General features: G+C 44.7%; 1 protein-coding gene across 1 annotated transcript; it reads left to right on the forward strand.

Moving 5' to 3' along the window:
* The first annotated feature begins 264 nt into the window (after positions 1-264).
* Positions 265-27,832, forward strand: GATA6 (GATA binding protein 6). Its single transcript, XM_022586812.2, has 6 exons — positions 265-1,390; positions 5,691-5,857; positions 9,931-10,056; positions 11,162-11,249; positions 11,342-11,445; positions 27,450-27,832. The coding sequence occupies exons 1-6, from the start codon at positions 265-267 to the stop codon at positions 27,615-27,617; spliced, it is 1,779 nt and encodes a 592-aa protein (XP_022442520.2). The 3' UTR covers positions 27,618-27,832.

A 27,832-nucleotide genomic window follows, 5' to 3' on the forward strand; every position in this document is an offset into this window, starting at 1 on the left:
GGTGAGGGAGAGCTTGTATCCGGGTCCTGGGAAGATCCTGTGGCGGCTGCGCAGGCCCCATGCCCCTCTCCTTACCCACCCCTTGAGCCCGGGGCAGAAACGGGATCTCTGAGGAATCTCATTAGCTAGGGAGGCGAGTGGAGGTAAGATGTCGTGCAGCCTGCGCTTTGGATAACTCCTTTTTTATCTCTCCTCCCGATCCTGTCTCCCTCCCCATCCGGTCTCAGGAGCTAGAAGTCAGCTAGGAGCGGCGCCGGACCGTGGATGGCCTTGACTGACGGCGGCTGGTGCCTGCCGAAGCGCTTCGGGGCCGCGCCTGCGGACGCCAGCGACTCCGGAGCCTTTCCAGCGCGGGAGCCCTCTACGCCGCCTTCCCCCATCTCCTCCTCTTCTTCCTCCTGCTGCTCTCGCGGTGGGGAGCGCGGCCCCGGCGGCGCCAGCAACTGCAGGACACCGCAGCTCGACACGGAGGCGGCGGCGGGACCCACGGCCCGCTCGCTGCTGCTTAGCCCCTACGCCTCGCATCCCTTCGGGGCTCCCCACGGACCTTCGGCGCCGGGGATCTCTGGCCCCGGGGGCGCCCTGTCGAGCTGGGAGGACCTATTGCTCTTCACTGACCTCGACCAGGCCGCGACCGCCAGCAAGCTGCTGTGGTCCAGCCGCGGCGCCAAGCTGAGCCCTTTCGCCCCCGAGCAGCCCGAGGAGATGTACCAGACCCTCGCCGCCCTCTCCAGCCAGGGGCCCGCCGCTTACGACGGCGCGCCCGGCGGCTTCGTGCACTCGGCGGCCGCCGCGGCTGCGGCCGCGGCCGCGGCGAGCTCCCCAGTCTACGTTCCCACTACGCGCGTGGGCTCCATGCTGCCCGGCCTGCCGTACCTCCAGGGGGCGGGCGGCGGGCCAGCCAATCACGCGGGCGGCGCGGGCGCGCACCCCGGCTGGCCCCAGGCCTCCGCCGACAGCCCCCCGTACGGCGGTGGAGGCGGCGCGGCGGCCGGCGGGGCGGCGGGGCCCGGCAGCGCCAGCTCCGCCGCGGCGCACGTTTCGGCGCGCTTCCCCTACTCGCCCAGCCCGCCCATGGCCAACGGCGCGGCTCGGGACCCGGGCGGCTACGCGGCGGCCGGCGGCGGGGGCGCGGGCGGCGTGAGCGGTGGAGGCGGCAGTCTGGCGGCCATGGGCGGCCGCGAGCACCAGTATGGCTCGCTGTCGGCCGCGCGGCCGCTGAATGGGACGTACCACCACCATCACCACCACCACCCGAGCGCCTACTCGCCCTACGTGGGTGCACCGCTGACGCCCGCCTGGCCCGCCGGACCCTTCGAGACCCCGGTGCTTCACAGCCTGCAGAGCCGCGCCGGAGCCCCGCTCCCTGTGCCGCGGGGCCCCAGCGCAGGTAAGGGTCGCGCCGCGGCATGGGAGTCGGGGCGCGAGGGGGTGTGGAGTAGCTACTTGACTTGGGCCCTGTTTCCAGGGCATTCCTGTCTGGGTGCCCGGAGTCTGACCGCGTTGTTGTGGTGCTTCAGTTTTGAACGAGAGAGACTAGATGCGCAGATATGCCTCAGTGTCTGGGAGGAGATCCAGGGACTTGATGGATAGTGACTGGAGTGGGCAGTTGGAAAAAAATGAGCCCAGGAGGGAACGGACAGGGCCTGAACTTGGTCGCAGACTCCAGTTTGCCTGGGTGGAAGCGTGAGAGTCCATTTGGAGGGTAACTGTAGGAGCGTGTTGGGCATGCGATTCACCCTCTCCTCCAATACACACAGTCACACCCAATTCAACTCTCCCAAGGTCGGGAGCTGCGTGTGTTTCCCTCAGCGAGAGTGTTTAAAGAGGTCCATGGTGGAAAAGGACCTAGTTGGCATCTCCCTGACCCTCAGTGAGAGGGCAAGAAGAGAGGTCAGCCTTGTGACTGTCCGGAGGGAAGGCTGGTGCCGGGGCCCTTTTGCTTGGCATCAGCAGGCCGGCGGGGTGTCGTGCTGTTGCTCCCGCCTGCGTCCCCCAGGCTGGGACCAGGGATCCAGGAGCACTCACGCCTATTCTTCCTCCGGAACCCAGGCCAACAAATTTTCAGTTTCCAATCCCACTCATGCTTTCCATTCCAGTGTCTGGGGGCAGTTTGGAGTGAACTGGGAAAACACAATTGTCAAAATTCCTGCAAATGCCCCACATCTTGAAGAGTGTTTGTCCTGCTCTTCAAGGAGAAGGGAGGGTGTGAACTGTTGTCTGGCCTGACAGAGGCACGTTGGCTTCTTTCCTCAGCTTCAGCATTCTGGGTCCTTTTTCGTGCTTTCAGAGGTCTCTCTTTGTATTTAACCTGTTTGATATAACCTGACAGTCTCCTAAGACAAAAAAAATGGGCTTTTTTTGGCCGCTGTTTCTTTGAGGGGAGCTGTGGGAGTCAAGAAGTGGCAAGGACAAGGAGGCACATCAGCCTAAGGTACCCTACCTGGCGCTCTCAGGCCCCAGGTCTGGGCTTTGCGGGAGAGCCCTTCACTTAGGGACAGCAAGTCTTTTAGGGACCCTAATTAGTGAGGGTCAAGTAAGGCACTGCCAGCCTTGTGTTCAGAGACAGCCTGGGAATGCTAGTGGCCTGAAGGTGTGAAGGATCTTATTTGAATTGCCCTCTCTCAGTAACATTGGGCTGAAAATCCCCTCTCCTCTCCTTGCAAAGCTGGTCCTGGAGACCATCTTTATGGTCTGTGTGTAGAGTGGGGCGGTGGGGAGGGCCCTGTTGAAGTTTGGAGACTTGAGACCACAGACCCCTGTCACCCTTCCTGCTGCATTAGGGACCCACATCTGGCTCCCGGGAGCAGAGAGACAGGGAGAAGGATCTTCAAAGGATGGAAGGGGGTGGTGGTTAGGCTGTGAGGTTTCTGTCAGTCAAGAATCCAGCAGGGAATCCGAAAGGTTGTGTGAGCTGGGTAGGGGGCAGCTCTGCCTGCTTGGCGACGCACCTTAGCGTGACCTCCGTTTCCCTTTGCCCTCTTCCAGCATTACACAGGACAGAGAAGCAGTCCAAAAGACATAATCGGAGTCTTTGGATGTTTAAAGTAATTGGTTTTGTGAGAAAAATCCTTTTAGAGGTGGTAGAGTGCAATTACAGACAGGTTGTAAGTTTTTCAATCTAAACTTAGCCTATCCTTTCACTAATTTTTTCCCTTTTTGGGTAGAACACTGCAAAGTTAGAAAAATCTTGTGTAGACTCAGAGCATGTTTCAAAAAAAAAGGAAAGAGGTTTGGGAACACCCAGCTTTTGCATAAAGAGTCTTTAAAGGCAGGAAGCTGCTGAGAATAAGCCAGTCTGGGGGTGGGGGAGACGAATGACCCTAACTTTGCTTGTCCATTACAGGTGTTTCCATGCTAGAGAGACCTCGACCCCCAGCACCTCTCCTCCCAGCTTCCTAACTGATTCTCTGCTTCTCCACTCTGATTTTTTTTTTTAAACAAACCATTTTTGGAGGCACTCTTTTTCGAGCAAATGGGCAGGGCTAAAACCTGAGCCCTGAGCTTTCTCAACCTGCACAGTGCAGGGTGGAGTAGGGGGCTGTTCTCTGGGAACCTGCTCCATTCACCTCTCCCTGGTGCTGGTGGGGAGTTTTGGGGTGAGTTCTGTCTCCAGAGGCCAGTGCCCTCACAAGCTGCCGCTGAATTGGGTCCATTCTCGGTCCTGGGATGACATTCGCTGGCCTTGCCCTTCTCCCCTGAGTCTGTCACTGCCCAGGGCCACCCAAAGCAGCCAGGTTAGGAGACAGAGGATGAATTGGGGGGAAATGGTGAGAGAGCTTCCAGCACAATCAGATTTCATGATTTATAAAAAGTAGCTTTTTCTTATTTTAGTTATAGGATTGCAGCTGCAGAATGAGGAGTGGGGAAAAGTGTGGAGGCAATGGGAGCTGTAGATTTTATTTAGTTAAAAATAAGCAAACTTCCTAAATTTTATTTATCCAAAGTAGACTTTAAGTTTTGTCTCTGGGTTTTCAGCTGACTAAAGAGATTTACCTGGGGCGTTCACACTGCCTTCTCCGGGGAGTCTTTATTGTTACCAGCCCGGGAGAAGGAGGCCAGGCGTAGGGCTGGGTTCTCCAGGGAATGCCCCAATTCTCCACGGAGAGGGGCTCTGATAGGTAACATTTTAAAGTCAACAACAAAGACAAATACCTTGTTTAACTTCAGTGTCCTTGAAGTCCTGAGCATTTTACTGGTTACCGTAGTCAATAGTAGCTTTTAGGGCGGAGAAGAATAAATCTTTGTGATGTGTCCTAAGTTGCAGTATCCCCATGACAACTTTGAACTCGAGTTATGTGGGAGGCTAGTTTCTTTTAAACTTATTTCTTGAGGAGGAAGGAGACTTGTTTTGCAGGGTAAATAATATTAATGGAATGAAAGATTTCTGTATGTCCAAATCCCGTTTAAATATCTTTACAAAAGTTGATGGTAAACACAAGCTGTAAACTGCTCGTGAATAGAAAGACGAAGAATAGAGAGGCTTGCTAGCATACTCTTCAAATAAACTTTAAAGTGTAATGTTTATTTACTTTAAAAATTGATTCAAAAATGCTCCTTAAAGAAAGCCAAATGGTAACATTTAAATTTTCTATAATATAAGTAACTCTAGACTGGAGATATTTTAAAGTCTATTTAAAAAGTGCTTGATAAGAACCTCATTTTAGATAATTATTCATATTTAACTGATTCAAGGGGAAGTAATAAATGTTAAAACCATTTACTCTAAATTCTTTAGAGTAAATTAGCAGGTTTAGGTTAATTGTGAACTCCGGAAAACTAACCAAGTAGCCAAATGACAAATATAATTTAAATAGATGACCTAAGTTGAACTTTTAGTGCAGGAAAATTGGAAAAAATTTATTTAGCATTGGGACAGTCCGAGTAATTTTCTGAATGGGTAAAGCATCAACCATTTGTAGACGTTTTGTAGATTGAAGCAGTAAGACCCACTTTGAAATCATAATATTTTAGTATTTGGTCTTTGTGGCATGAAAATCGAGCTTAACATTTATCTCTGTGTTTATTAATCTTTTAGTGCTTTCCCCGCCCCCTGAGGAGACCTGAGTAATTTCTAATTAATTGGCAAAAGTGCCCAAGAACAGTATTTCTAATTTCACTTGTCTATTTTTTACTGAGGAAAACGAAGAGTAGTAGATACAGCAAATACCTTCAAAAAGTTAACTTGAGATAGAAGTAAAGAAGACAGCCTCACTTTGTCCGGGGATATTTGTGGGTTAGGGCAGGGGTCAGTGATCATTGTTAATGTTGCAAGGCTTGCTGGGGTTTGGCAAGTGGTATATTGTAATTATGATGGATTTCAGTTTTGAAAAGCTTGGGAACAGCCGGAAAGAAGGGGTCAGAGGAGCCAAACCAGCCTCCCCACGGCTCAACTCTGAGGTCCTTGGAGACAGGAGGCAGATGATTCGGGCCGGGCTTCCAGCTCAGTCTCCGACTGCTCTGGGGTTTGCACTGGGTGCGCCCAGGGGTGCAGAAGTATTGGACAAAGTGTTGGTCAACAGGTCGATCGCTATGACATCAACAGCCGGCTCCCGGCCGGGCCGCCGAGCAGAAAGCGGTGGGGAAGGCCGGCACTGCAGCTCGGGGTGCTGGGGTGTCGGGGAGGCCCGCGGAGACGGACGGACGGACCGGCGGGCGGGCGGGACCTCACCGGCTTCTCGTCCCCGCAGACCTGCTGGAGGACCTGCCTGAGAGCCGCGAGTGCGTGAACTGCGGCTCCATCCAGACGCCACTGTGGCGGCGGGACGGCACCGGCCACTACTTGTGCAACGCCTGCGGCCTCTACAGCAAGATGAACGGCCTCAGCCGACCCCTCATCAAGCCGCAGAAGCGCGTGGTGAGTGCGAGCGCCGCCCTCCCCTGCAGCCCGGCCCCAAGCGGCGCTCTTCCCCTGGGGCCGGGGTCTCTCCGCCCGGCCCCGCCCGGCCGCACCTGTCCCCGCGGGGGCACCCGGGGCGGGCCGACTGCCGGCCCCAGCGGTACGCCCGGTTCTCCTGTAGTTTGAGCGCCCACGAGCGCAGGTCCTGAAAGGAGAGTGACGTCCTTAAATGGAAAAAAAAAAAAATAATAATGGTGTAGTGTGCTACCATCTTTTAAAAGTACCAAAACTCACTATATTTACAAATCTCTAGATGTACTTGTAAATGCACTGAAATAGTTTTGGAAGGAGATACAAGGAATGAGTAATGTTAGTAACCTCCAGGGAGAAAAACTGAGGCTACAGCCCCAGGTCAGGTGAAGGAAGGAGATTTTTATTTTCACTGTGGACTCTTTGGTCTGGTTTGGAGTTTATTCTTGAAAAAAAGCATGCTTCTTTGTAACATGCCCCCTCAAATGGATATGACAACAGCGAACCCACAGTCCCTTTCTCCCCACAGCCTCATCCTCCTGGACCCCTTTGACTCTGTCCCTTCTACCTCTGGGCCCCTTCCACCTCTTCTCGGAGCCAGACTAGTTTTAGCTCCAAATTCCATCCGTCTTTTGGACTGTCCTTGAGTCGGGTGAAAAATTTATTTACTCTAACCTTTGTTATTTTGAAATGTGGCTGTTCAGAGAACTACAAAGAACTTGAGAAGAAAATGCAGTCTGTATGTTTTTTGCAAGTAGAGGATTTTCACCATCCCGACACATTTCACTATGTTTTATTAAAGTGTGGGAATTCTGATTTTCTTCAGGGATTAATCTCTTATTGTCTTGTGTGTTGTTAAGAAGGAAAGGGTATTTACTGCTGTAGTGATTGGAGAAAATAAACGAAAGCTTTCACAAGCCCCACCGTAAGGCTAACATTTGTTTAGCCAAGCACTCATACTCTAATACCTTTTAAAGTAAAATATTTTACAGTTAGATGCCAGACATCTTAAGTATCCAAGTAATTTATTTAATTGTTATACTCTAATTAGCAGGAACAAATGCTACACATGTTGTTTGTGTTAAATAGATTAGAGTGAAATTGCATCACAATGTAAGTCTGACACCTTAAAGAGAAGCAATTAGTTTTATGGTTGTTTTGTTTTTAATGCATTTAAAATAAAGTGGTCAAGGTTAATTTAATGAGTGTATGTGCCTTAAACTTGTTACAGTCTCCCACAGCTTAAACTTTTCTTCAAAGGGCATCCTTAACTTCAGTGCCTGACTCCCTGTGGTTTTCATTTTTCTTATATGCATCATATTTAAAAAGAAAAAGTACTGCCGGAAAATATTCCAAGGAAGTTCCTTGTTTTCATGTATTAGCCAATGTGTGAACAATGAAACTGATTATTATTTTTTTGGAAAGGCTCATTGAGCTGAGTCCAGAAGGTAACATTTTCTCAAGACTGAGCAAAAAAACTGGCAGAATTTAGGTTCTAGTGGCATTTTAAATTTGATCTAGTAACATCCATATTTAGATGGCGGCATTAGTTTTGTGCACTTACCAGTAAAAATAACAGGAAAAAACCCCAGTTTTTAACATCTCTGAATCTATGAGTTTTCCTTCTGTGTAGCAGGTGTCTTGGCAGTGACCAAGGTCAGCCAATGTGCTTGGTAAATGTGTTATAAATGATACCAATTGAAGGGTGTGTCTATCAATTAGTTCTCCTTGTGGGCTTCTTATTTATTGTTTTGCTGGATCTAGTTAGTTCTCAGAATGTTGAACCCAGGTTTGTTTAGCTAGCAGTACAGAACCAATCACTGAATTTGAACTTGTAATACATTGCAAAAAAAGGGATTTATGGTGTAACTTGAATTCCTTGTCAGTGATGAATATAGCTGAGATCACTTGTTACAGGAACTTTTATAACCCACTCACCTTCATTTCACATGTTTATGGGGACTGGCTTCACTTATGATCTGCAGTTGACAGTCATAAAGTTCTTTGTTATAATGGCAAATTCTGATAACAAGTTTGCCTCACATTGGCTCCAAATTCCACTGGAAACTGTCATAAATGACCTGTTTATAAAATGAAACTTCCTGTCCCTAGTTTACTGATTTCACATTTATGAAGAGAAAGGAGTGCTCTTCTGGGAAATTATTTTATTTTAACCATAAAGAAAAAAAAAAAGCCCTGATGTGTAAGATTTTATGTTTTCATCATTTTAAAAGCAATTTCCCAAACAGTTCTGTTAGCCAAACATATTCATTTCAACCAAATGTCAAATTGATTCTTTCTTAGCACTGATTTCTTAAAAAGGTGGCAGTACTAAAAGGCTTCCCAGTGTCTCTTTGGTTTTACAACTTGTCTGTAAAGAGTATGCTACAGCAATACAACAGGATGTGAGTTATAAAAGTAAAATACAATTTTAACTTTTAAATTTGCCAATGAAGATTTTGGAACTCTCTGTCTTTTAGTCTGAATATTCAGTGAATGCTCAGTCTGTGTTTTTGTTGTCCATTCTTTATAACTTCTTTTCTTAAATTAATCATCGTTACCAACTTCCCTAATTCTGTCTTTCAGCTTGCTTTGGTCCCTGGATTTTCCCCATAGCTTTTTTTTTTTTTGTTTAACTGAAATCACAGCAGGGTTTTAGTTGCCTATCTAGGTAATTTAAAAACAAACTTAGATTTTTGTGATTCTAGGCAGGAACTTATACTAGCTTAAATAGCCCCTCTTTATAATTCACACATAATAATTTAGAGGAAATAAATTCCATATAAGGATGTTATGGGTATGAAAGGGAACATAGAAATCAGAGTGACAGACTGTTGGCCTCTTCTGATAAATTTAACCCTTTGTATGAACAAAAGTTGAGTACTATATTGACAGGCTAAATAAAATATAGCAGCATCACCATATATAAGACAATGCCAGCACTAACACAATGTTGTAAAATTTGCTAATCCTTTGTAAAATGGTTAATACAAAAATTCATGCAATAGGCAATCATGATGATAATTAATGAGATGTATTAAAATATATTTCTTTCCAAAATTTTTGTACATTTTCCAAAATCCATTTCTGTGAATATATATAGGCCCTTCTGCAGTTTCTGGTTTATTCCTCTGCACATATCTGAGAAATAGATCGATATCTCAGTTTTCAGGTGAAGCAGAGACTCCCCAAAGCCACTTAACATGTTGGCAGGTGGTTTGTGACTGCGTTTCTTTTTTTTTTTTAACAAATTTATTTATTTTATTTATTTATTTTTGGCTGCATTGGGTCTTTGTTGCTGCAGTCGGGCTTTCTCTAGTTGTGGTGAGCGGGGGCTACTCTTCGTTGCGGGGCGCGGGCTTCTCATTGTAACGGCTTCTCTTGTTGCAGAGCACGGGCTCTAGGCACGCGGGTTTCAGTAGCTGTGGCTTGCGGGCTCTAGAGCGCAGGCTCAGTTAGCTGTGGCACACGGGCTTAGTTGCTCCACGGCATGTGAGATCTTCCCGGACCAGGGCTTGAACCCGTGTCCCCTGCACTGGCAAGCGGATTCTTAACCACCGTGCCACCAGGGAAGTCCCCTAGAACATCTTTTAAAAAGAGAAAAAAATCTAGAAGTTTCTCCTCAATGAACAATTTCCTCATTTGGGACCAGGTCTGCCAGAGCCTCTGACAATACACACAGATAGAAAACATTTCTTGTCCGGGAAGCTTGGTTTCCCTTGTGCGAGCAGAATTCCAGAGGAGGGGGCACAGAAAAACTCATTTCTTTACTCTTGTGTCTCAGCCGTCTGACAACAGTGAGTGCAGGCATTGGCCAGCATTGTGACTGCTTTAATCTATGCTAATGGGCTGGAGCAAATCAATCTTATGTATTGGATGGAGCACACTTTGGTCCAGGAAGGTCAACCTAATTACACGTCAAGGTTTTTTTCTCAAGGGACCTCTTATTTATAATAACCAGGTACATGCTTGTTGATGGCAGGGACGTGATACATTGATGTATGTAACATATGCATAAAAATCACATATCTGTACACTTACATTCTTGTGCTGCTTTCTAGCCTTCCTCCCGCCGGCTTGGATTGTCCTGTGCCAACTGTCACACCACAACCACCACTTTGTGGCGCAGAAACGCCGAGGGTGAACCTGTGTGCAATGCTTGTGGACTCTACATGAAACTCCATGGGGTGCGCCACCTACTCTGCTCATGTGTATACACGTTCAGTGTCTTGTTTGTACATAGTTTCAGTTTAAAAAATCAGCAAAGGAGAGGGCATAAAAGTGAAAAATCTGATTTTCTATATGTACCTCTGACTCGAGGGTCCTGTTAATTATAATAGAAACTTTAAGAAACAAAAAATACTGCCAATTAAACTGTCACACAAATCCAGAGTAAGACATCCCAATTTTAAAAATACTAAAATGTGGGAAAGTGCGTTTTAGAATTGATAAGATGGTAGTAAGCTTTAAAAAAAAAGCTGTAAAGTCAAAGTATAGTTGATTTATAATGTTCTTGTTAGTTTCAGGTGTACAGCACAGTGATTCAGTGATACATATGTGTGTGTATAATATATATATTATATACATATATATGTATTCTTTTTCAGATTCTTTTCCCTCATAGGTTATTACAAAATATTGAGTATAGTTCCCTGTGCTATACAGTAGGTCCTTGTTGGTTATCTATTTTGTATATAGTAGTGTGTATATGTTAAAAAACTGTACACTTAAAAAGAAAAAAGAGCATGGAACCAACTAGAAATTCACACTAACTAGTTTATAGCTTAAAAAATGTGAATGCAATCAAATACATTTATACAAAAGAGGAATAGCTATATTTGATAGCTATAGTTAGATTCTACATTTTAAGGATAGCGCAAGATATATGTCAATTTTAAAAAGAAAATTATCCTTGGTATATGTAGGGAGAAGAATACATGATCTCTTTGAAATAAAAATATTTATTTTTCTTGTATGTATTCAGTGTTTTTACACTGAATGTATTCAGTGGTTTTACTCTGTAATTGAAGTTGTTTAAAACAATAAACATTAAGTTGAAGGAGTAAGTTCTCCCTGGCAAATCACCCTCCCTATTTTTTTTTCTGGAGGAATCTCTGCATTTGATGGGGAAAGTGTAGTCTTTATGCAGTTCGAAGTGTATGTAAAAATTGGATTGGCATTTATGCCAAGTTCTTTTAAATGAGGGCTTTCAGTACTGAGGTTGGGTCTTTAGTTTGGTTTTTCTTCAATATAATATTTATTAAACTCATGGCCTACGTGAACAATTTTTAGGTGCCTCGACCGCTTGCTATGAAAAAAGAGGGAATTCAAACGAGGAAACGAAAACCTAAGAACATAAATAAGTCAAAAGCTTGCTCCGGTAAATATAACAAAATACTATTTGACTGTCAGGTATTTGCCAAACTTAGCAGAGTATATGTATATTTATGAGGTTAATTTTGACTGTTGCAGGTAATAGCAATACTTCTGTTCCCATGACTCCAACTTCCACCTCTTCTAACTCAGATGACTGCAGCAAAAATACTTCCCCTACGACACAACCGACAGCCTCAGGGGTAAGTGTTAAAACAGTATAGACTCCTTCTAAGCTAGTGGGCTGCTCTCCCGGTATATTATCTCAAATTTTATCTTATCTGGTAGTACAATAATCTAAACCAACAGTTCAGTTTTGTTAGCTGATACCTAAGAATAGTTTTTAGAGGAAATTACATTTAAATGTCAACAAAATGACAAACTTAAGTACTTTACAAACCTCTTAATTAAGATCCACATCATTTCTTTATGGTTAAATTAACCCAAGTAAAGGCAAGAAGTTTTGGTTTGAAGTGCTTTAAATTGTTTTATTTCCAGGTTTTTATCTGAGTTTATATATATATATATGTACATGTATATACAGTAGAAATGTATATACATGTATTATATATTTCTAATGTAGATCAGGAAAAGTACCAGCTCAGTGGTTTTATATATCCCAGTGCCCATGGCATTTAAATTGCTTTTGCTTATCTTATCAACTCCAGCCTTCTTTCTTCTCTTCCTTCTTTACATTAAAAAAAAAAATCATCTACCCAGAGCAAAGCTCATCACAATGAGTCATGTGATGTGCTGCTGTATTCGCTGATCTTCACCTAACAGTCCTCTGCTGGGCTGGGCAGCCTCGCCATCTTCTAATGCACCTTGATTGTACCCAGGCTTATTTCAGCCTGGTGATCAGCCTGTGAGCAGTTCGGTTTGTGTGTGATAAGGGTGCCTGGGTCTTTGTGAAGATCACAGACTTCGTTTCAGTAAAGCTGTAATTGAAACTCAGGTTTTCTCAAATGAAGAGCACTTTCCCACCCTAGTGTTTCCTAAATTTACCTGGAATGCCCTTTAAAAATGACCGGGCCGCACCCTGGTCCTCAGAGATCCAGGGCCCGACCTGTGCGGCAGCATTTCACAGCCCCGGGTGAGGATTACACTGAGACTGGTTTAGGGCGAAACATTAGCATTAAAATTCCTACTTAGTAATTCTTTTCTACATTTAATTTTGCTTTATTTGGGGTACTTTGAAATACTACAGATTCCTGGGCTCCACCCTGGATTTTCTGAGTCAGCGTCTCTGGGGGTGGGGCTTGGAAATTTGTGTTGTTGAACAATCACCACAGGTGAAATTGAAACTACTGCCCTTGAGTTGTCTTTGAACCAGGATCCATGGAGCTGGTATTTTTACTGGCTTAAACAAACAAAAATTAAAAAAAAAGTTGTTAACTGCTTAAAGGTATGTTTGATATTTTTCTTTGACTCCTCCAATTCAAACACTTTTGGACTCTTTTTCTTTAATGAACAAGAAGTTTGTTCAGAGTTTCCAAAGGGAAAAAGCCTTTCTGCTGTTTTTGTTTGTTGCAGACACATATTCTTAAAGAACGTTTCTAGCCTTTATAAAGGTGAACTCTGGTGAATGACTTTTTTTTTTACAGGAGGGTAAGATGTAACTTCAAGGGTCTAAAGTGGTAAATAGAAGTTGTGAGGAAATGAAAAAGTCAATATTATTTTAAAATATCCTTTATTGTGCCCTAATTCCTCAGAAGCAATTACGCGGCTTAAATCAGGAGAAAGGATGTTCTGGTTTTCTGAAGCGTTGAGGGATCAGCTAGGGTTTCAGCCTCAGTATCTGCCTCTCCTGGCTAAAAAGTGGATTGCTGCCAGCTCCAACTCACTTTTGTTGGTGCTACAGTCCAAGCTTAGCATGGCAAAAGCTAAATTTGAATGATAAATGGCACAGAAATAGAGATTTTTGCCCAACAATGGGCTTTGGAACCTTAGTGGGCGGAGTCTGTTTTGCCCTTGTGGTTTTGTGATGTAAAATTTCAAAATTGGCTATTTGCAAGTCCAATCAATTTTGCCCTCCAGGGGAGGAACAGTGCAAAGGCAGTGACAGGGTCAGGCCCGGACTTGTCTGGAAGAAGGACCTCGGGAGTCCAGCAGCTAGTCCCACGGCAGCTTTGGCGTCCCTGCATCTGTCTCTCACTTGGGACCCAGCGTGCCAGGGGAGGCTCGTCGGCCAGTGCCGTCAGATGAAAGCCTCAGTTTTCTACCAGAGGCCAGGAGGCAAAGCAATTTTAGTATTAAAAAAATATATTTTAAAAAGTACTTCAGAGATTGGGGGAGTTGGAGAGCAGTTCCTTACAAGGTCTTTTGCTGCACTCTCCCCATCACTCCCGGAGCCCGGGCAGCCTCTGTGGGAACCAGCGGTGTGAGTTGCAGACCCGGGGGTGGGCAGTTCTCCGAGCCCAGGTGGCCTCAGAAGTGCTTCCTGACAGCTTTTCCCGAAGCTGGTGGGGTGAGGTCAGGGCTTGGCGGGGGAGGGGAGGGTGGGGGGGGGTTGGGGGGGAGGATTGCCTATCATCCCCTCCTCCCTCCAGGGACCCGCCCTTCCTGGCCTGGGCTGGCACTGGGCTCGTGGGTTTTCTCCGGATGGCCAGCCCATCACGGAGTCTCCCAGCATCGGTGCCTTCCTGATGTGGGTGTTGACTACCCGGCAAAAGCCAGTAGACTGGCTGCTTTGGGAAACTGTCCCCTCCAAGGATAATTGTAGCAGACTCAGTGGTTTCCCCAGGAGTGCCAGTGTGTGTCCGTTGGTCCCTGGACACTCTTCAGACCCTCCTGGGCCGGCTGGTTCTTCGTGCGCGTGGCTGGCGTGGCAGCGGCGGCGCCGTGAAGAGCCTGCTGGAGCCGTTATCTGTGAGCAACTGGCAGAAGCATTTGTGAAAGGCGTCTGTGTTGACAAAGAAGTGACATTTTCCCATTTTGGTCCCAGTTTATCACGTTGGAGGGCAGCTGGCGTTGTGAATGACTGCTTTATAGGATTTTGTGAGTGCTGTAGGTGAGGGGGATGTTATTATATCCACACAGCAAGGTTGGGTCCTTCTTCGGCTTGGCGTTTAAAACCTCCAGTGATGATGGGTCTGCCCCGTGGATCTCCAGCGGCCCCTGTGACTGACGGGGTGGAAATCAGTCCTGCAGGGTTGTCCTCAATTAATAGGGACAGCCAAGCTACAAAACAAAGGACAATCGTAGGCATACTCCCAGTGGAACAAGGAAAGGGGCCACACGCTCTACTTAGAGATACAAGTGGCAACATACCCGCTCCTCCACCTTTCCTTAATGACTGTGATTTAAAGCACAGAGACAGTTGCAGAGACTGTATGAGACTTGCTGTTTTAATTCCCCGCTGAGAAATCAGCTGTAGGAGATCACCAGGAGGCATTCCTAGAGGACTTCTTTTAAGTTCTGATGTCCCTGCATGTGGGCATATTCAGTGGTGGTACTATCGTGACCTGGCACCTGAGCAAGCCTGGCTGGAGCTGAGTATTCTGGAGCACACGAAAATCATTTTTGTACTGCTCTGAAGCCTCATTTTGTTGACTTTGTGGCATGTCTTAGCTTTATATACGTGTGTTGCTCCTTTGCGTTTTAACTAGACCTCTGTCTCGTTTCTTCTGATGGTCATCAGGTTGCTGACCTGCTCCCTTATGACTCAGTTTCTCTGTTGCAGGCTGTGCAGGTGTGGTGTGTAAGTTTTGGAGGTGAAGGGAGGGCAGTTTGTCTCCTGTATGAGAACAGGAAGACCCGTTGCTGCTGCCGGGCAGCCTGGTATTAAAATAGCCACTGTCTTGTTCCTTTGGAGTTCTTTTTTTAAATTATTGCAATAAATGATTTATTTGCTTTCATTTATATGATATTTACTATTCATTAGACCTTATTATTTTTCATTTTTCTTTTCCTTATTTTCTCTGTTTTTAAAATTTTTTTTAAGTTATTTATTTTTCGGGGGCCTTGCCATGTGGCATGTGGGATCTTCCCCGACCAGGGGTCGAACCCATGATCCCCTGCGTCCGTAGTCCTAACCACTGGACCCACCAGGGAAGTCCTATCAGAATTTTATAATCAGTTTCTTGTATGGAATTCTTTGTGTTTGTTAAGAAATGTGTTGAACTTAATTTTTGATACAGTTGATTAATTTTGTGAGTTTTGAACTTAAAGATAAATTTCCTCCAAATGTTTTATTTTTTTCATTCAGTCTGAAATCTTCTTTATCTAAATCTTCTAGATTTACTGAAAAATGTTTATTTAGTTGACCGAAACAGACATCAGATTTTCTTTGGCATTTAGAGTCTCTGTGGATTGTAAGAATATTTGAATTTTTCATTGAATTCCATTTATTGACTGAGTTATGTTTTACGTTTGTTGTTATTAGGAGGCAAATATGGTAACATTCTATATCAGCAATTCCCAAATAAGATTTAATAAGTAGTCTCTATATATTCTATCCCTCTTAGGACTTGTAAGTAAAAATTTGTAAAACTGGAGGATACTTTACATATATACACACATATATAAAATGCATATGTATATTGTATATATGTATGTAACTATAATATACAAAAACTTTATAACTCATCCCCCAATTTATAAAGTTATCTCTTAATTTTCTTTGGGACAGGAAGGATTAATTTGATAAAGTGAGTAATAAGACAATGGCTGAGGATAAAAAAGTCACTGAACATATTTTGTCTGCCTACAAGTAGTTCTGTAGATAATTATTTAACAAAAATTAAAACCTACTTAAGTTTATATTAAAACTGCAAATATAATGTTGAAGTCATCATTAAACATATAATGTGGAAATAAATGGAGATGAACTCTATCTGACTATCCCTTGCCTTACGGTCGTTGTTCCATTTAAGAAGCATTGTGCTACGGGATGCCCTGTTTTCAGTGTAGTAAAACAAGGTCCTGGATATCAGATTGTTGGTAACGTGGTGGTCGTGGTGGGGACACGTGTGTATAGACAGATCTTCCTGCTGGTCAGATTTGAAAGTGTTTTAAATGAGCAACAAAGTTGGGAGTCGAAAGTAGGGAGCCGTGAATTCTGACCGCAGGGTTGGAAATGGCTTCTCAGAGGAGAGGAAATTTGAATTAGTTGTGTAGGATTTTTGTGGGGGAAAAATCGGGATAGAGGTTTCCAGGAAGAAGAACATGGTAACTGTGATGCTTCAGGGACATAGTTTTAGGAATTCAGTGTGGCTGGAGTGTAGGTTAGAAAAAGGCAAAGGCAGGAGCTGAGGTGGATAAATTAGGTGGAAGGCAGATGTTTAAAACTGTTTCAAGTCAATTTTAAGTCAGCCTTAAGTAGGGTCCACACTATGTTCACTTCTAAATGATGGACTTTCTCTAACACGCACTGTGGTGTTTCTGTCCAAAAATGTGTTGTTATACTCCAACAATTAAAACATCCTTAACTGGGCGCATTTTGATAATTGATGTAAACAAATGTTAGCATGCCTGTTTGTACATTTTAGAAGCAGCTTTTCCTTTCACAGTTAATAAGGAAAACTACCTCCTTGGAGCTGGTGACGTGTCCTGACCTGAGGGACTACTTGGGGCAAGATGGTTTCAGGGTAGCTGCCAGGTGACCCTTCCAAATGGAGATGCGTTAAGGATGGTGTGTCTAAGTGTAATTCATTTCCTCACTTTGTGGTTTGTTGTTGGTGACAGCTTCCACAGAGAGAGAGGCAGGCATCTTTATACTCAGACAAGGACCACATCTCAGATTCCTCTCTGGCTGGTTCTCTGCCTTTGGGTGGGCCTTGCCCATGTTTGGTCAGTTTCTCAGTGTTGAATAGGTATCTTCATTCCTGCCTCATTTATCCTTCTGGGATGCACTATGCCTAGCGGGACCCATTTCCCTACTGCAGTCAGTCCTAGGTAATAGCTTTATTCAATGACCTTGTCAGAAGTAATACCTCTGAGCTGCATGGTGCTAAATCTCATGCTAGAAGTGGTTTGAAAGAGTTAAGTGCTTAAGTGCTCCGGAGCTGAGGGGCAGTGATTTAGGGACTGACATTTGTTGGGATATCTGGATGTCTTTATAAGGCCTTCTGAAGAAAGGTTAGGTACTTGGCAGGTTAATATTTTATATTCTTTTTATAGATTTTATTTTATATGTTAATATTTGCACACTGTGATGAAAATTGGAAAACATTGCTTGAGTCACGTAGCTTATTTCTTTATTAGCAAGTTTATATTCCACTGTCTTTTTCTTTGAGTAGCTGAATCACTTTGGATTTACTTGGCACTATGATTGGTCACAAAATAATAGCTTCTATTGTTATTAACTATTTCTGTAGTAGTTAAATACTTGAAAGGAACGTTCATGAAGGACCTGCATACAGTATGAGTTGCTTTCACGCAGGGTAACTTGAGTGTGAGGAAGAGAAGATTCAAGAGGCTGCTGGAGTGGGGACCAAAGTTCTTGCTTAACTCTTTTTTTTTTTTTAAATACATTTATTTATTTACTTATTTATTTATTTTTGGCTGTATTGGGTCTTCGTTGCTGAATGCGGGTATTCTCTAGTTGCGGCGAGTGGGGGCTACTCTTCGTTGCGGTGCGCGGGCTTCTCTTGTGGAGCACGGGCTCTAGGTGCATGGGCTTCAGTAGTTGGGGCACGTGGGTTCAGAAGTTGTGGCTCACGGGCTCTAGAGCGCAGGATCAGTAGTTGTGGCTCATGGGCCCAGTTGCTCCGCGGCATGTGAGATCTTCCTGGACCAGGGCTCAAACCTGTGTCCCCTGCATTGGCAGGCGGATTCCTAAGCACTGCGCTACCAGGGAAGTCCCCCTGCTTAACTCTTACCTTGAATGTTCCACGCTCGCCTTTAGGGTACTTGAGAGCCAGGCCTTAGTGGATTAATTACCGTATGGTTGCTTTGGGGGAGTTTCCTCTCTTTCTCGTACTTTCTCATAAGATTGTGGATGTAGGAAGGCAGGAAACTAGCTTCTGTCAAGTACCTTTTAAGTGCCAGATGTTTTATGTACCCTTTCTCTTTTATTCCCAATTATCACTCTACAAATGAAGTGTTTTTATTTACATTTTCCATTTGGGGGAGTGAGACCCAGTAATAGCCCCAAGGTTATGTATCAGATTAAGAGGCAGAGCTTGGGTTTGGACACAGGTCTGGCAGAGGCAGAGTCAGTGTTTTTACTCCTATGGCATACTGGATTAATATGCGATAGGCTGAAGCCTTTAGAGAGAAGAAATAGCATGTTCTTAAAGAAAGCTGACTAATTTTGGTTATAACTTCAGCATCAAGTACAGCTAGGAAAATAGCACTAGAGAAGTGATTTTCTCATGACCAAATACACAAGGCACATTGTATAAATTTTCTTGTTAAACATTATACTTATCAATAAAATGTATTATAATTCTAAGACTTTGTTAGTTGGGTAATAGAAAAAATAATAAGTAGTAAAATTTACTGTTGTTGACGTGCATGTGATGGTAAAAAGTCTCCCTTAAAATATGAAATACTTTAAGATCGTATTAAAATCCTTCTGATGGTGTGATTTAAACCCATACACAGTGAGTGCCAAGTGAGTTGGAACTTTTAGAATGTCCAAATTGCCTTCAATTTAATTTTTACAAAATCATTAAAAAAGCATTTCTTAAGAGGCAAGTGTCCATTTCCCCCCCCCCCCCAGAGTTTATAGTCCAAGATACTTTTTTCTAAATGAATAAAAAGAGTTAAAAAGGCATTAATCTCCCACGAGGGTCGGCGAGAGAGTTGCACTTAGGTATTATTATTGCCTCATTTATAAACCAGGATCCGGAGTGACTCCGTAAGGTCATAAGACAAGCCCGCGTTGCAGCCGGGGCTGGAGCCGATGTCTCCCACCTCTCCCAGGGAGTTGGCAGTCATCACAGTTATTAATATCCCACTCGCCACTTGCTGCTAGCCATGAACATAAATATTTTGTTGGCATTTTATCTTCACGCTCCTTACGTGCCAGGCTCCCTTTCTTTTCTTCTTTCACAGACCCTTCTAATAATTCACTCACGTTCCTGTCTGACCACATTGGCCTTCGCCGTGAAAGTCACACGTCACCCTGGCAGGGAATGTGAAAGCATGTGGAGTTTGCATACTTTCACTTTGATCTGAAGGCCTTTTCTAGACTTCCCTCTTTTTTTTTCCTTGTGTGCCTGTGCGCGTGCGCGTGTCATGGGGAGGATGGTGATTAGAAATACACTTACTACATTAATATGACAATGTCCCTGTATGTATATTAGGAAACAGTAAAACTGTATTGCTCTTTAAATAGTTTATAACATATATGTCCACCCAATTTATCACAGGACTGTGGTTTGTTTAATAACTGACTCACTATCACAATCTGAAAGCCAGAATACTTGGTAAAGAATAAGTGTGGGCTGCCTTTTCATACGGCCTCAAGTTAGAAGGCTTCATCTCAGGGCACAACTTTTCTTTGCGGATTACAGATGCCTTGCAGTTTTTTTTCCCCCCCTGCCTCTATAAGAATATACAAAAATTGTCACAAAACATGAAATAATGTTACGGAAAACACGGCCAAATTTAAGAAATCTGGCTTAGGATACTCTGAAATGTTATTGCTAAATGAATCTTCGAAGAAAATGAATTCCTTTACTGGAACAAAAAGTAATTTATTATGCATTTCATGGGTGTCTGCCAAAAGAGTTACTAGCAATATGAAGATCTAATGGATATGAATTAAATACAATCTGTTAACTCTGTGTTTAGACCTATTTGTTAATTTTCTCTGAAACTTTAATAATTAAAAAAAGCATCTCCAAAGATAGGTGTTGACCTGTGTGATCATTCGTGATTCAGTTACCTATCATATCAGGGCCAGTACTCAAAAGAGTTTGTGAGCCAGAGCAAAAAGAAATTCTTTTATTGACCTCAGATTTTAAGAAAGCTTTGAACAAATAACAGGTATTGATTTCAATGTCACGTCGGAGTCTTTTGAGCTAACAATTCCAAGTCATTATCCGATGATATTTATTTATTTTATTTATATTTTTTTGCGGTACGCGGGCCTCTCACAGTTGTGGCCTCTCCCGTTGCGGAGCACAGGCTCCGGATGCGCAGGCTCAGCGGCCATGGCTCACGGGCCCAGCCGCTCCGCGGCATGTGGGATCCTCCCGGACCGGGGCACGAGCCCGTGTCCCCTGCATCGGCAGGCGGACTCTCAACCACTGCGCCGCCCGGGAGGCCCTCTGATGATATTTAAATGATAATTTACTTGGTGTACTGCCCCTTTTGGTAGTTGTTAGCATGGCATGGTTTCACCAGAGCTGGTGCACACGCTCCAGAATCATATTTTTATCCTATTAAACGCGAAATACTTTTAATTTAAAGCTCTCCTTATGTTTAGTCGCTTGATTCATGGTGAAGCCTGAATATGGTCTGAAGTTTATCCTGGGGGTTCACGGATTAGCAGCTGGAAGGAAGCAGTCAGGCAACCAAGCGCTAGCTCCAGCTCTGTGTGTGACTACAGCAAACTGCCAAGGTTTTCCTCCTTCTACTAAAGGGGAAGAGTAATTCCTACCATCTGGTCCTTAGGAGTGTAGTGTAGCATAAGTGGGACATGCCTGCAGACCACTTTGAAGCTCAAGAAGAATAGCACTATTTAAATATGACCTTGGAAGTTAATAGCGATGTGCTTTATTTGCATGGAATTTTTTCCATCCCAAGACATTAGACATAAATGTCATTCCCTTTCTTAATGGGGTGAATTTAGAGATGTAAAGCTATTGTGTTCACAAAGTAACCATGTTTAAATACTTTTATTTCCCTGATAGCAACAATTTTTCATTCGTTATGATTCTTAGCACTTTCATAATGCCTTCTTGTAAATGCTGCTTGGTTCTTGGACCGTGGTCTGCTTTGTCTAGTAGATATGGCCAGAGGAAGATGCTCATCTAAGCTCCTAAAAAGCCAGTCTTTAATAAGATCCTAATCCATCGGGTTTTACATCTTACCTCTGGATCTTTCACCACTGAATTTGACTAGAATAAAGCCGTCCATTTTGATTCATTTCCGAAGATAAACTTTTTCTTTAGTAGGCCAGTGACTTCAAGTTGTGGGACAAACCCTTCTTCTTGCAATTTATATTTGTACATCAGTGTTTTGCTGATAATCCCAGAGTACTTATAAACTTGGGGCCATGCCTTTCTTTATCCCAACATGCTTGCTGTGTGTATGTACAGATGCATAAAACAGTTTGCTCCTTTGTCCAGAGTAGAGTGTGTGTAGAATAATTCTTTCCCTCCTTGAAAAGAGAAGCATCCTGGCTATGGATATAACCCTGCCAGCTCAGGCCCAGAAGGGGCACGAGGGGTCAAGGGGACAGCCAGTGAGCTCTCCTCAGTAAGGAATTTGTTTGCTAAATTACAAAAAAATAAACTATTCTGCTAAACACTGAGTTGGGTCATCGGCTGAGGTGACCGTGACTCTCCCTTCTTGAGCTTTATTGAGCCCTTGTGGGAGACTTAGAGGGTTTTGTTGTGATTGATGGTTTTCACGTGTCCTGGTGGAGACAGAACCCGTGTGTGTTTGTGTATCTTCCTAGTGTTACCTCCTCAACTATTGGGTCACTTTTGTGTCTGGTCCTGTTCCCTCCATCCAAACTGAAATGACCTTGGTTTTTAGAGGGGAAGTTAAGGTTTATCTGAAAGTGTTTCTCCTTTGTTAGGAACTTAGACAGAGTTTTTAATTTTTCTTTTGAGGAAGGATGCTATCAAACACCACAGAGTCTAACCTAGAGGTGACGAAAGCAGAGAAGAGAGCTTTGGCAGTGAGGGGTGGCTGGCTTCCCCTCACACAAGGAAAAGCTGTAACCACAACTTGCTTAGATGTGCAGGAAGGACAGAACAGAGGCCATGGAAGCTGACAGCCCGAATCCAAACTGAGGAGGCAGTGTGATCATCGTCAAAATCCTGTGCTCTGGGAATGATCACGCACCCCCCAGCCTGCCGGGGGTGCCGAGGTTTGTTTCTCCAGATTGTGAGGCAGCGTTAGGAGAGATTATAGCATGGCAGGCAGACAGAGCACACCCCAGCGGACTCCTTTTTGGTTTTCTTCCTCAAAAATGAAATTCCTGTTTATAATTCACAAGCCAGAGAACCTCTGTAATCCTTCTGGAAAGGCTGTGTCCTTTAAGGGTTCCCTTTGCTCTGACGTGTCACCTTTCCAGAGCTGCTTCGTGGGTATTGTGGGAGGCTGTCTCTGAGCCTGCCTGTAATGGGACGTGACAAGGCTCATGGCTGGTGAGCCCACTGTGAGCCAGACACTGCTGGGCATCGGCTAGAGGAGCTCAGCAAGTCAGAAATCCTTGACATCCAGATACGTGTCCGAAAATGAGTGAAGGCTTATTTTCACAGCAAAACAATCTGGGTGATCCAAAGATCACTGTGCTGCCTCACGGGCCAGTGGAGATTTTCCACGTCCAGGTCTGCAGCCACGACTTGTCCCTGAAGTCATTTATTCCTTTAGGAGGGGGGGCGTCCGGCCAGTTGCTGTGGGTCCCCCACCTGACCCGGCCTGCTTGCAGTGCTAAGCCCGGCCTGGGTCGGTGCTGATAACACATTCTTTCAACAGGAAGTGCCTCCATTTTCAGTCGTCAGTGGGAGGGTGGAGGCCGATAAGCTGGGAGTGATAACAGAACAGATTTCTGCTCCACCCTCGTCTTGCACTTTGATCAGAGAAAGAGCCAGGACCTCCGCCTGTCGGAGCTGCCTCCCAAAGAAGGAAGGATGGCTCGGCTGTGGGCGTTCGGCACACTCTCCTCTACTGTTGTTCAGGAACTTTCGGGGGATTAGGTTGGTTTAGGGTTAGTGACGTGCCTGCTCTGGCCGTGTTGAGATGTCTGCGATCTGATCCTTTCAGGGATTTAAGTAGACGTGGGAAAACCTTAACCAATTGGCATTTATATTGGGGTGTGTGTGTGTACTGGGTCCAGGGTCCTAATAAGTTATCTCTGATTTTTTTCCCCCAGATTGAACTGATTCTTGAGAGGTAGCTCTTGAATATCCCCAGTGAAGGGAAGGCACTTAAGATGACAATGTGACAAGCCAGGTTTCTTAAGGAGAGTTGTGCTAATTCTAGTCTTCTTCTGCTGTTAGAATGCCAGTTTAAGAGCTCAGGTTATATACTGTTGCACCCATCTGTGTACTGTGTTTGGGGTTTTCACGTACCTGGAACTGTGTTGCACACGTGCATGGCTGGCTGGGTTCCAGCCTATGCCAGGTGGCTCAGAGGTGACCTCAGGGGTGCATGGGGGCCCATCTGATCCTCCCTCCACTCTGATTCCCCCTGTTTTTCATGCTGCTTTATGACTGTCCAGGCTGGCTCATTTCTCAAGTACTGGTGCCTCATGTTTCTGTTCCTCTCCCCCAGTTAGACTGCAGTAAGCCACTCAATTAAAATATTCAAAAGGAAGTTATACATGGCTAACTGGTTGGGCCCTCCCAGGTGGTCCCCAGTCTCCCACCCCACACTGGGTTCTCTTGAAATACATTTGCATGCACATGGGTAAGTTGTAATTATGACCTAGAATTTCTATCCTGCTGTTTTTCACTTAACATTGCATTACAGGATTTTTTCCATTTTGTTACATGATCTTATTATTTTTAATACTTGCATAATAGTTCATTAAGCAGATATCCCTTCGTTCCCAAACCATCCTCATATTATGAGACATTAGATTATTTCCATGGTTTCCACTATTATAAGTAACCCTGCAGTGGATGTCTTCCTGTGGGGAGCCTTTCCGTCCCTTTGAATTTTTTCCTTGTAATCCATTTCCAGAAGTGAAATTACAGAGCTAAGTAGGGTATAAAGTTCTTGATGGCTTTGCTAACTACCTTCTAAGGTGTGCGCCAGGGTATAACCCCGCCAGCCAGGGATGAGGGGGCTGGCATTATCCATCCCATCTGATCTCATCATGATGATCTCATTATGTATTGTGACATGAAATTTCAAGTTATTTTTTACTGAGGTATGACTGACATAGAAAAAAACGCTGTGCATCGCAGCATTCCGTGTTTAAATAGTATATCCCCATTTAAAAATAAGGTTCTCAAACCTTGGGCACAAGTACTTGTATTTTTTTCTGACAAACTCAGATGTTGCTTTTGATTTCCAATGAGCTGATATTTTTTTCAGGAGCTCATCACTCACGTAATTTGGAGTTTGCCTGCCATATAGCTTAACATTTTTGTCTGAACAAAGAAGACAGTAAATATGTATTTCAACAGTAGCTTTTGGGACTGTTGTTCAGGTGTAAGACTAATGTTCAGGGTATTAAGGTTTCTTTAATGCGGCTTATTTGAAAAAGGGCCGATGAGCCTTTTGAAGGGCTGCAGGAGCACCTGGCTTTCTCTCTGCGCAGAGCCGTCAGTGATGATTAGAGTAAGGTCATGGCTGTGGTGGTTTTTACTTAGCTCTGGCTGAGTTCGTAGGGCTGCTCCCACCCAGTGATGGCGGCACCTTGCCTGGTGAAGGCTGACATTGGGGAGATTCAGTGAGGTCCACGCTCCTTCACTACAATAACAAAATTCTCATAGTGTCAATAGCACATACGTATGTAGTCTTGACTATTGTCAGACACTTTCACGAGGGCTTTACATACACTAATTTAATTCTTTTGCAGCAACCTTCTGACATATGTGCCTCTTTATTTCCATTTTCTAGGTGAGGAAACTGAGGTACAGAAAGTTCTAGGTCAGACCCTCTAGTTTCTCTCTCCCACAGAATCTTTTCTGACTCATTGCTTAATATCCTTCCCTTTCAGCTGTCTTGTCTTGTGAACGGACCTCTCCACATCCTGCATGCTTCCAATTATGAGCACCCTTTCTTCACCCACAGCAATAGCTTCCCTTCATGGAATATTTAGCATGGCAAGGCATTCTGACGTGCCTGCACACATTAGCTCACTTAATCATCACAAACATGCTTGAGGTAGGGCCAGTTTCCCAAGGAGGAAGCTCAGGAGGTGGGTGGCTGAACCAGGGTAGAATTTGAAAGTCCATGCTGGTCCTACCGTGCAGGCTGCCTGTGGCTGTCCCTGGGCATCCTTTCCCCTCTGCGATTCCTTCTCTGACCTCTTGTTCTACCTCCCTGTCTCAGACACTCATAAACTCATGATAACTGTTGAGTGGTCTTACTTTCGAGTGCGTGCGTGTCCTAGTTCCCCACACAACCTGGGAATGACTGTCTCTCGGCCCCGGGGCCGAGGTGCCCTGCTCATGTTTCTTCTTATGACTTGTGGTGACGGCAGACCCCTCTGCTGTCTCAGCATTTCTGGCCATTTGAGGTGCGCTGCTTCCTGGGTCAGTCCAGGCACCCCCTCCATTTCAGAAAATAGCACTTGCTGTGGTGAAGTCAGATTTAGTCAGATAAATGCAAATGTGCCTTTTTGGGGAATAGGTAGATAATACCAAGCTGGGTATGACATTAGTCATTTATAAGGGAGCTCACTCTTTCTACTAGTTGTATGATAGCTCTTTTCTAAAATGAAGACTCTTTTTGTAATTGAATAGCATCCTTTTGTGTATTTCTTTGGGGGTTAAATCTGGATCTATGTTGAGTTTGCTTATAGCCGAGGTTCTGAGCTAAAAGTAGTCACCGTATTTGTACGTGTAACTAAATCCATAGCTTTAGTTTGTTTGACAGGATTATTTCATCTATTTCACAAGAATCTATTTTAAATTTTAGACATCTCAGTGAGTTTGTGAAATTTGCTTTTTTAGGCACCCAAAGCCCTTGGTTTACATCTTTAAGTTTGTATTATTTAAAAAGAAGTTTGGGGGCAGGGGTAGGGACTGTTGCTGGATTTGCACAAACATTCATTTTTGCTAGGAAAGGGAAGGATTCGTTACCTGTGGTGGGGCCACACTTGGTCTGTCCAGCTGGGAGGGAATTGGGATGGGTGGACAGGAAGTTCCATGGTCACACTTCCCAAAATCCTACCTCTCAGTCCCATACAGCTATTGTGAGGATCAGAGAGAAAACCAGATCTTTTCTGGGAGAGGGTAGGACCACGCTGACTACTAGGCTCCTGAGTGGAGCCACGGAGGGTCTGGGACCCTTCCATTCAATTCTCTCAGTGTCTGGTGTCCTGTATTTCTCTGAAGTGGATGTACCGTCAACTTGGCCAGACAGATGGATGTTTTAGGATTTAATGGGATTGTGAATGTAGAAAAGGAATGCTTTGAAAAGTGCAAGATGTTCTACCTGTGTTAAAAAACAAGTATCCAGTAGTTTATGGAATGGAACCCTGAAAGCTCAGAAGAAATAATGGGCTTCAGAGCTTTTAGAAGGAAAGAAAGCATGATTCACAAGTATGTGATTATGGCTAGATTTAAAAGAAAAAAAAGTCAAATGCAACTGTTTTCTCAAACCATAGTCTAAACATGATTTTAGTTATTTTGGTTTGATTTTACTAAATTATATCATGTTTGCTATTTGGCTTTTCTTATTTGGATGGAAGGAAGGAAGGAATGAAACAAGAGAAAGGTGACCTTTTGCTTCAAGAAATGATTGCCACGATCATGACAGATATAGGATGTTAGCATTTTCTTTATCACATGGCCTGCTTCAAACATGGCCTGTGCTTTAGGGAAGAATTAAATCCTGTGTATGCATGGGTTAATTTTCCATGAAGTCAGTGCTCAAAAATTTCATTTATCAGGTCTTGCTGAACTGTGTATCTTTCCTTCTCAGACTTTGATAGAACTGCTAAGCCTCGTGGTTCCGCTGTGTGTGTGTGTGTGTGTGTGTGTGCGCGTGTGTGTACGCGCCGTGCTCTGCCTTTTCTCTTTTGCAGTGATTAGATTGTGCGGGCATCCTTAAGGCCTGTTGACCTACGTGGTGTGGTTTGTTTCACTGTCGGAGATCTGAGTGTTAGGCACTTTTTACAAATAGGCCACCTCCAGTTCCCCTTTCCTACCTGCGCCCAGCTGCGCATCTTGCCTGGTGGTTCCTGCCACGAGTTAATGGTGTGAATAGGACGCTGTTTCTAAGAGCAGATATCGCCCGAGTTAGGTCAGTGGCACCCTACCGCCCAGGGAGCAGCTCTGCCAGCTGTGCTACCGTCTCACTTGTCCCCGAATGTTTACCTAGCAGGGACCAGCTGCCTGACAATTTACTGGTAACTGTCTCTCCCCTTCTCTCTCTCCTCTCCATCCCCCTCTTCCATCAGGCAGGCGCCTCAGTGATGTCTGGAGCAGGGGAGAGCGCTAATCCCGAGAACAGCGAGCTCAAGTACTCAGGTCAAGATGGGCTGTACATCGGCGTCAGCCTGGCCTCGCCGGCCGAAGTCACGTCGTCGGTGAGACAGGATTCCTGGTGTGCCCTGGCCCTGGCCTGAGCGGCCGCGGGTAACAGGAGGAGGACACGGCCAGGGCCCACGGGACCGCCTTCGTGATCTTCTTGACAAGCAGTCCGGACTGGGCTGAGGATGCCGACTGGACATCTTCCTCTGACACAGGATTTCCGTGCCTTTATTTGAAAGAGATGTATCTCCCGTGAGGCTTGCTCAGCCTTTAGCACCCTGGCCCTGTCTTGAAGACCCAGGGAGAAGAT

The sequence above is a fragment of the Delphinapterus leucas genome, chromosome 14 (genome assembly GCF_059928025.1).
Source record: "Delphinapterus leucas isolate spDelLeu-1000000601 "Yukka" chromosome 14, BTC_Dleu_Yukka2, whole genome shotgun sequence".
NCBI lineage: Eukaryota > Metazoa > Chordata > Mammalia > Artiodactyla > Monodontidae > Delphinapterus > Delphinapterus leucas.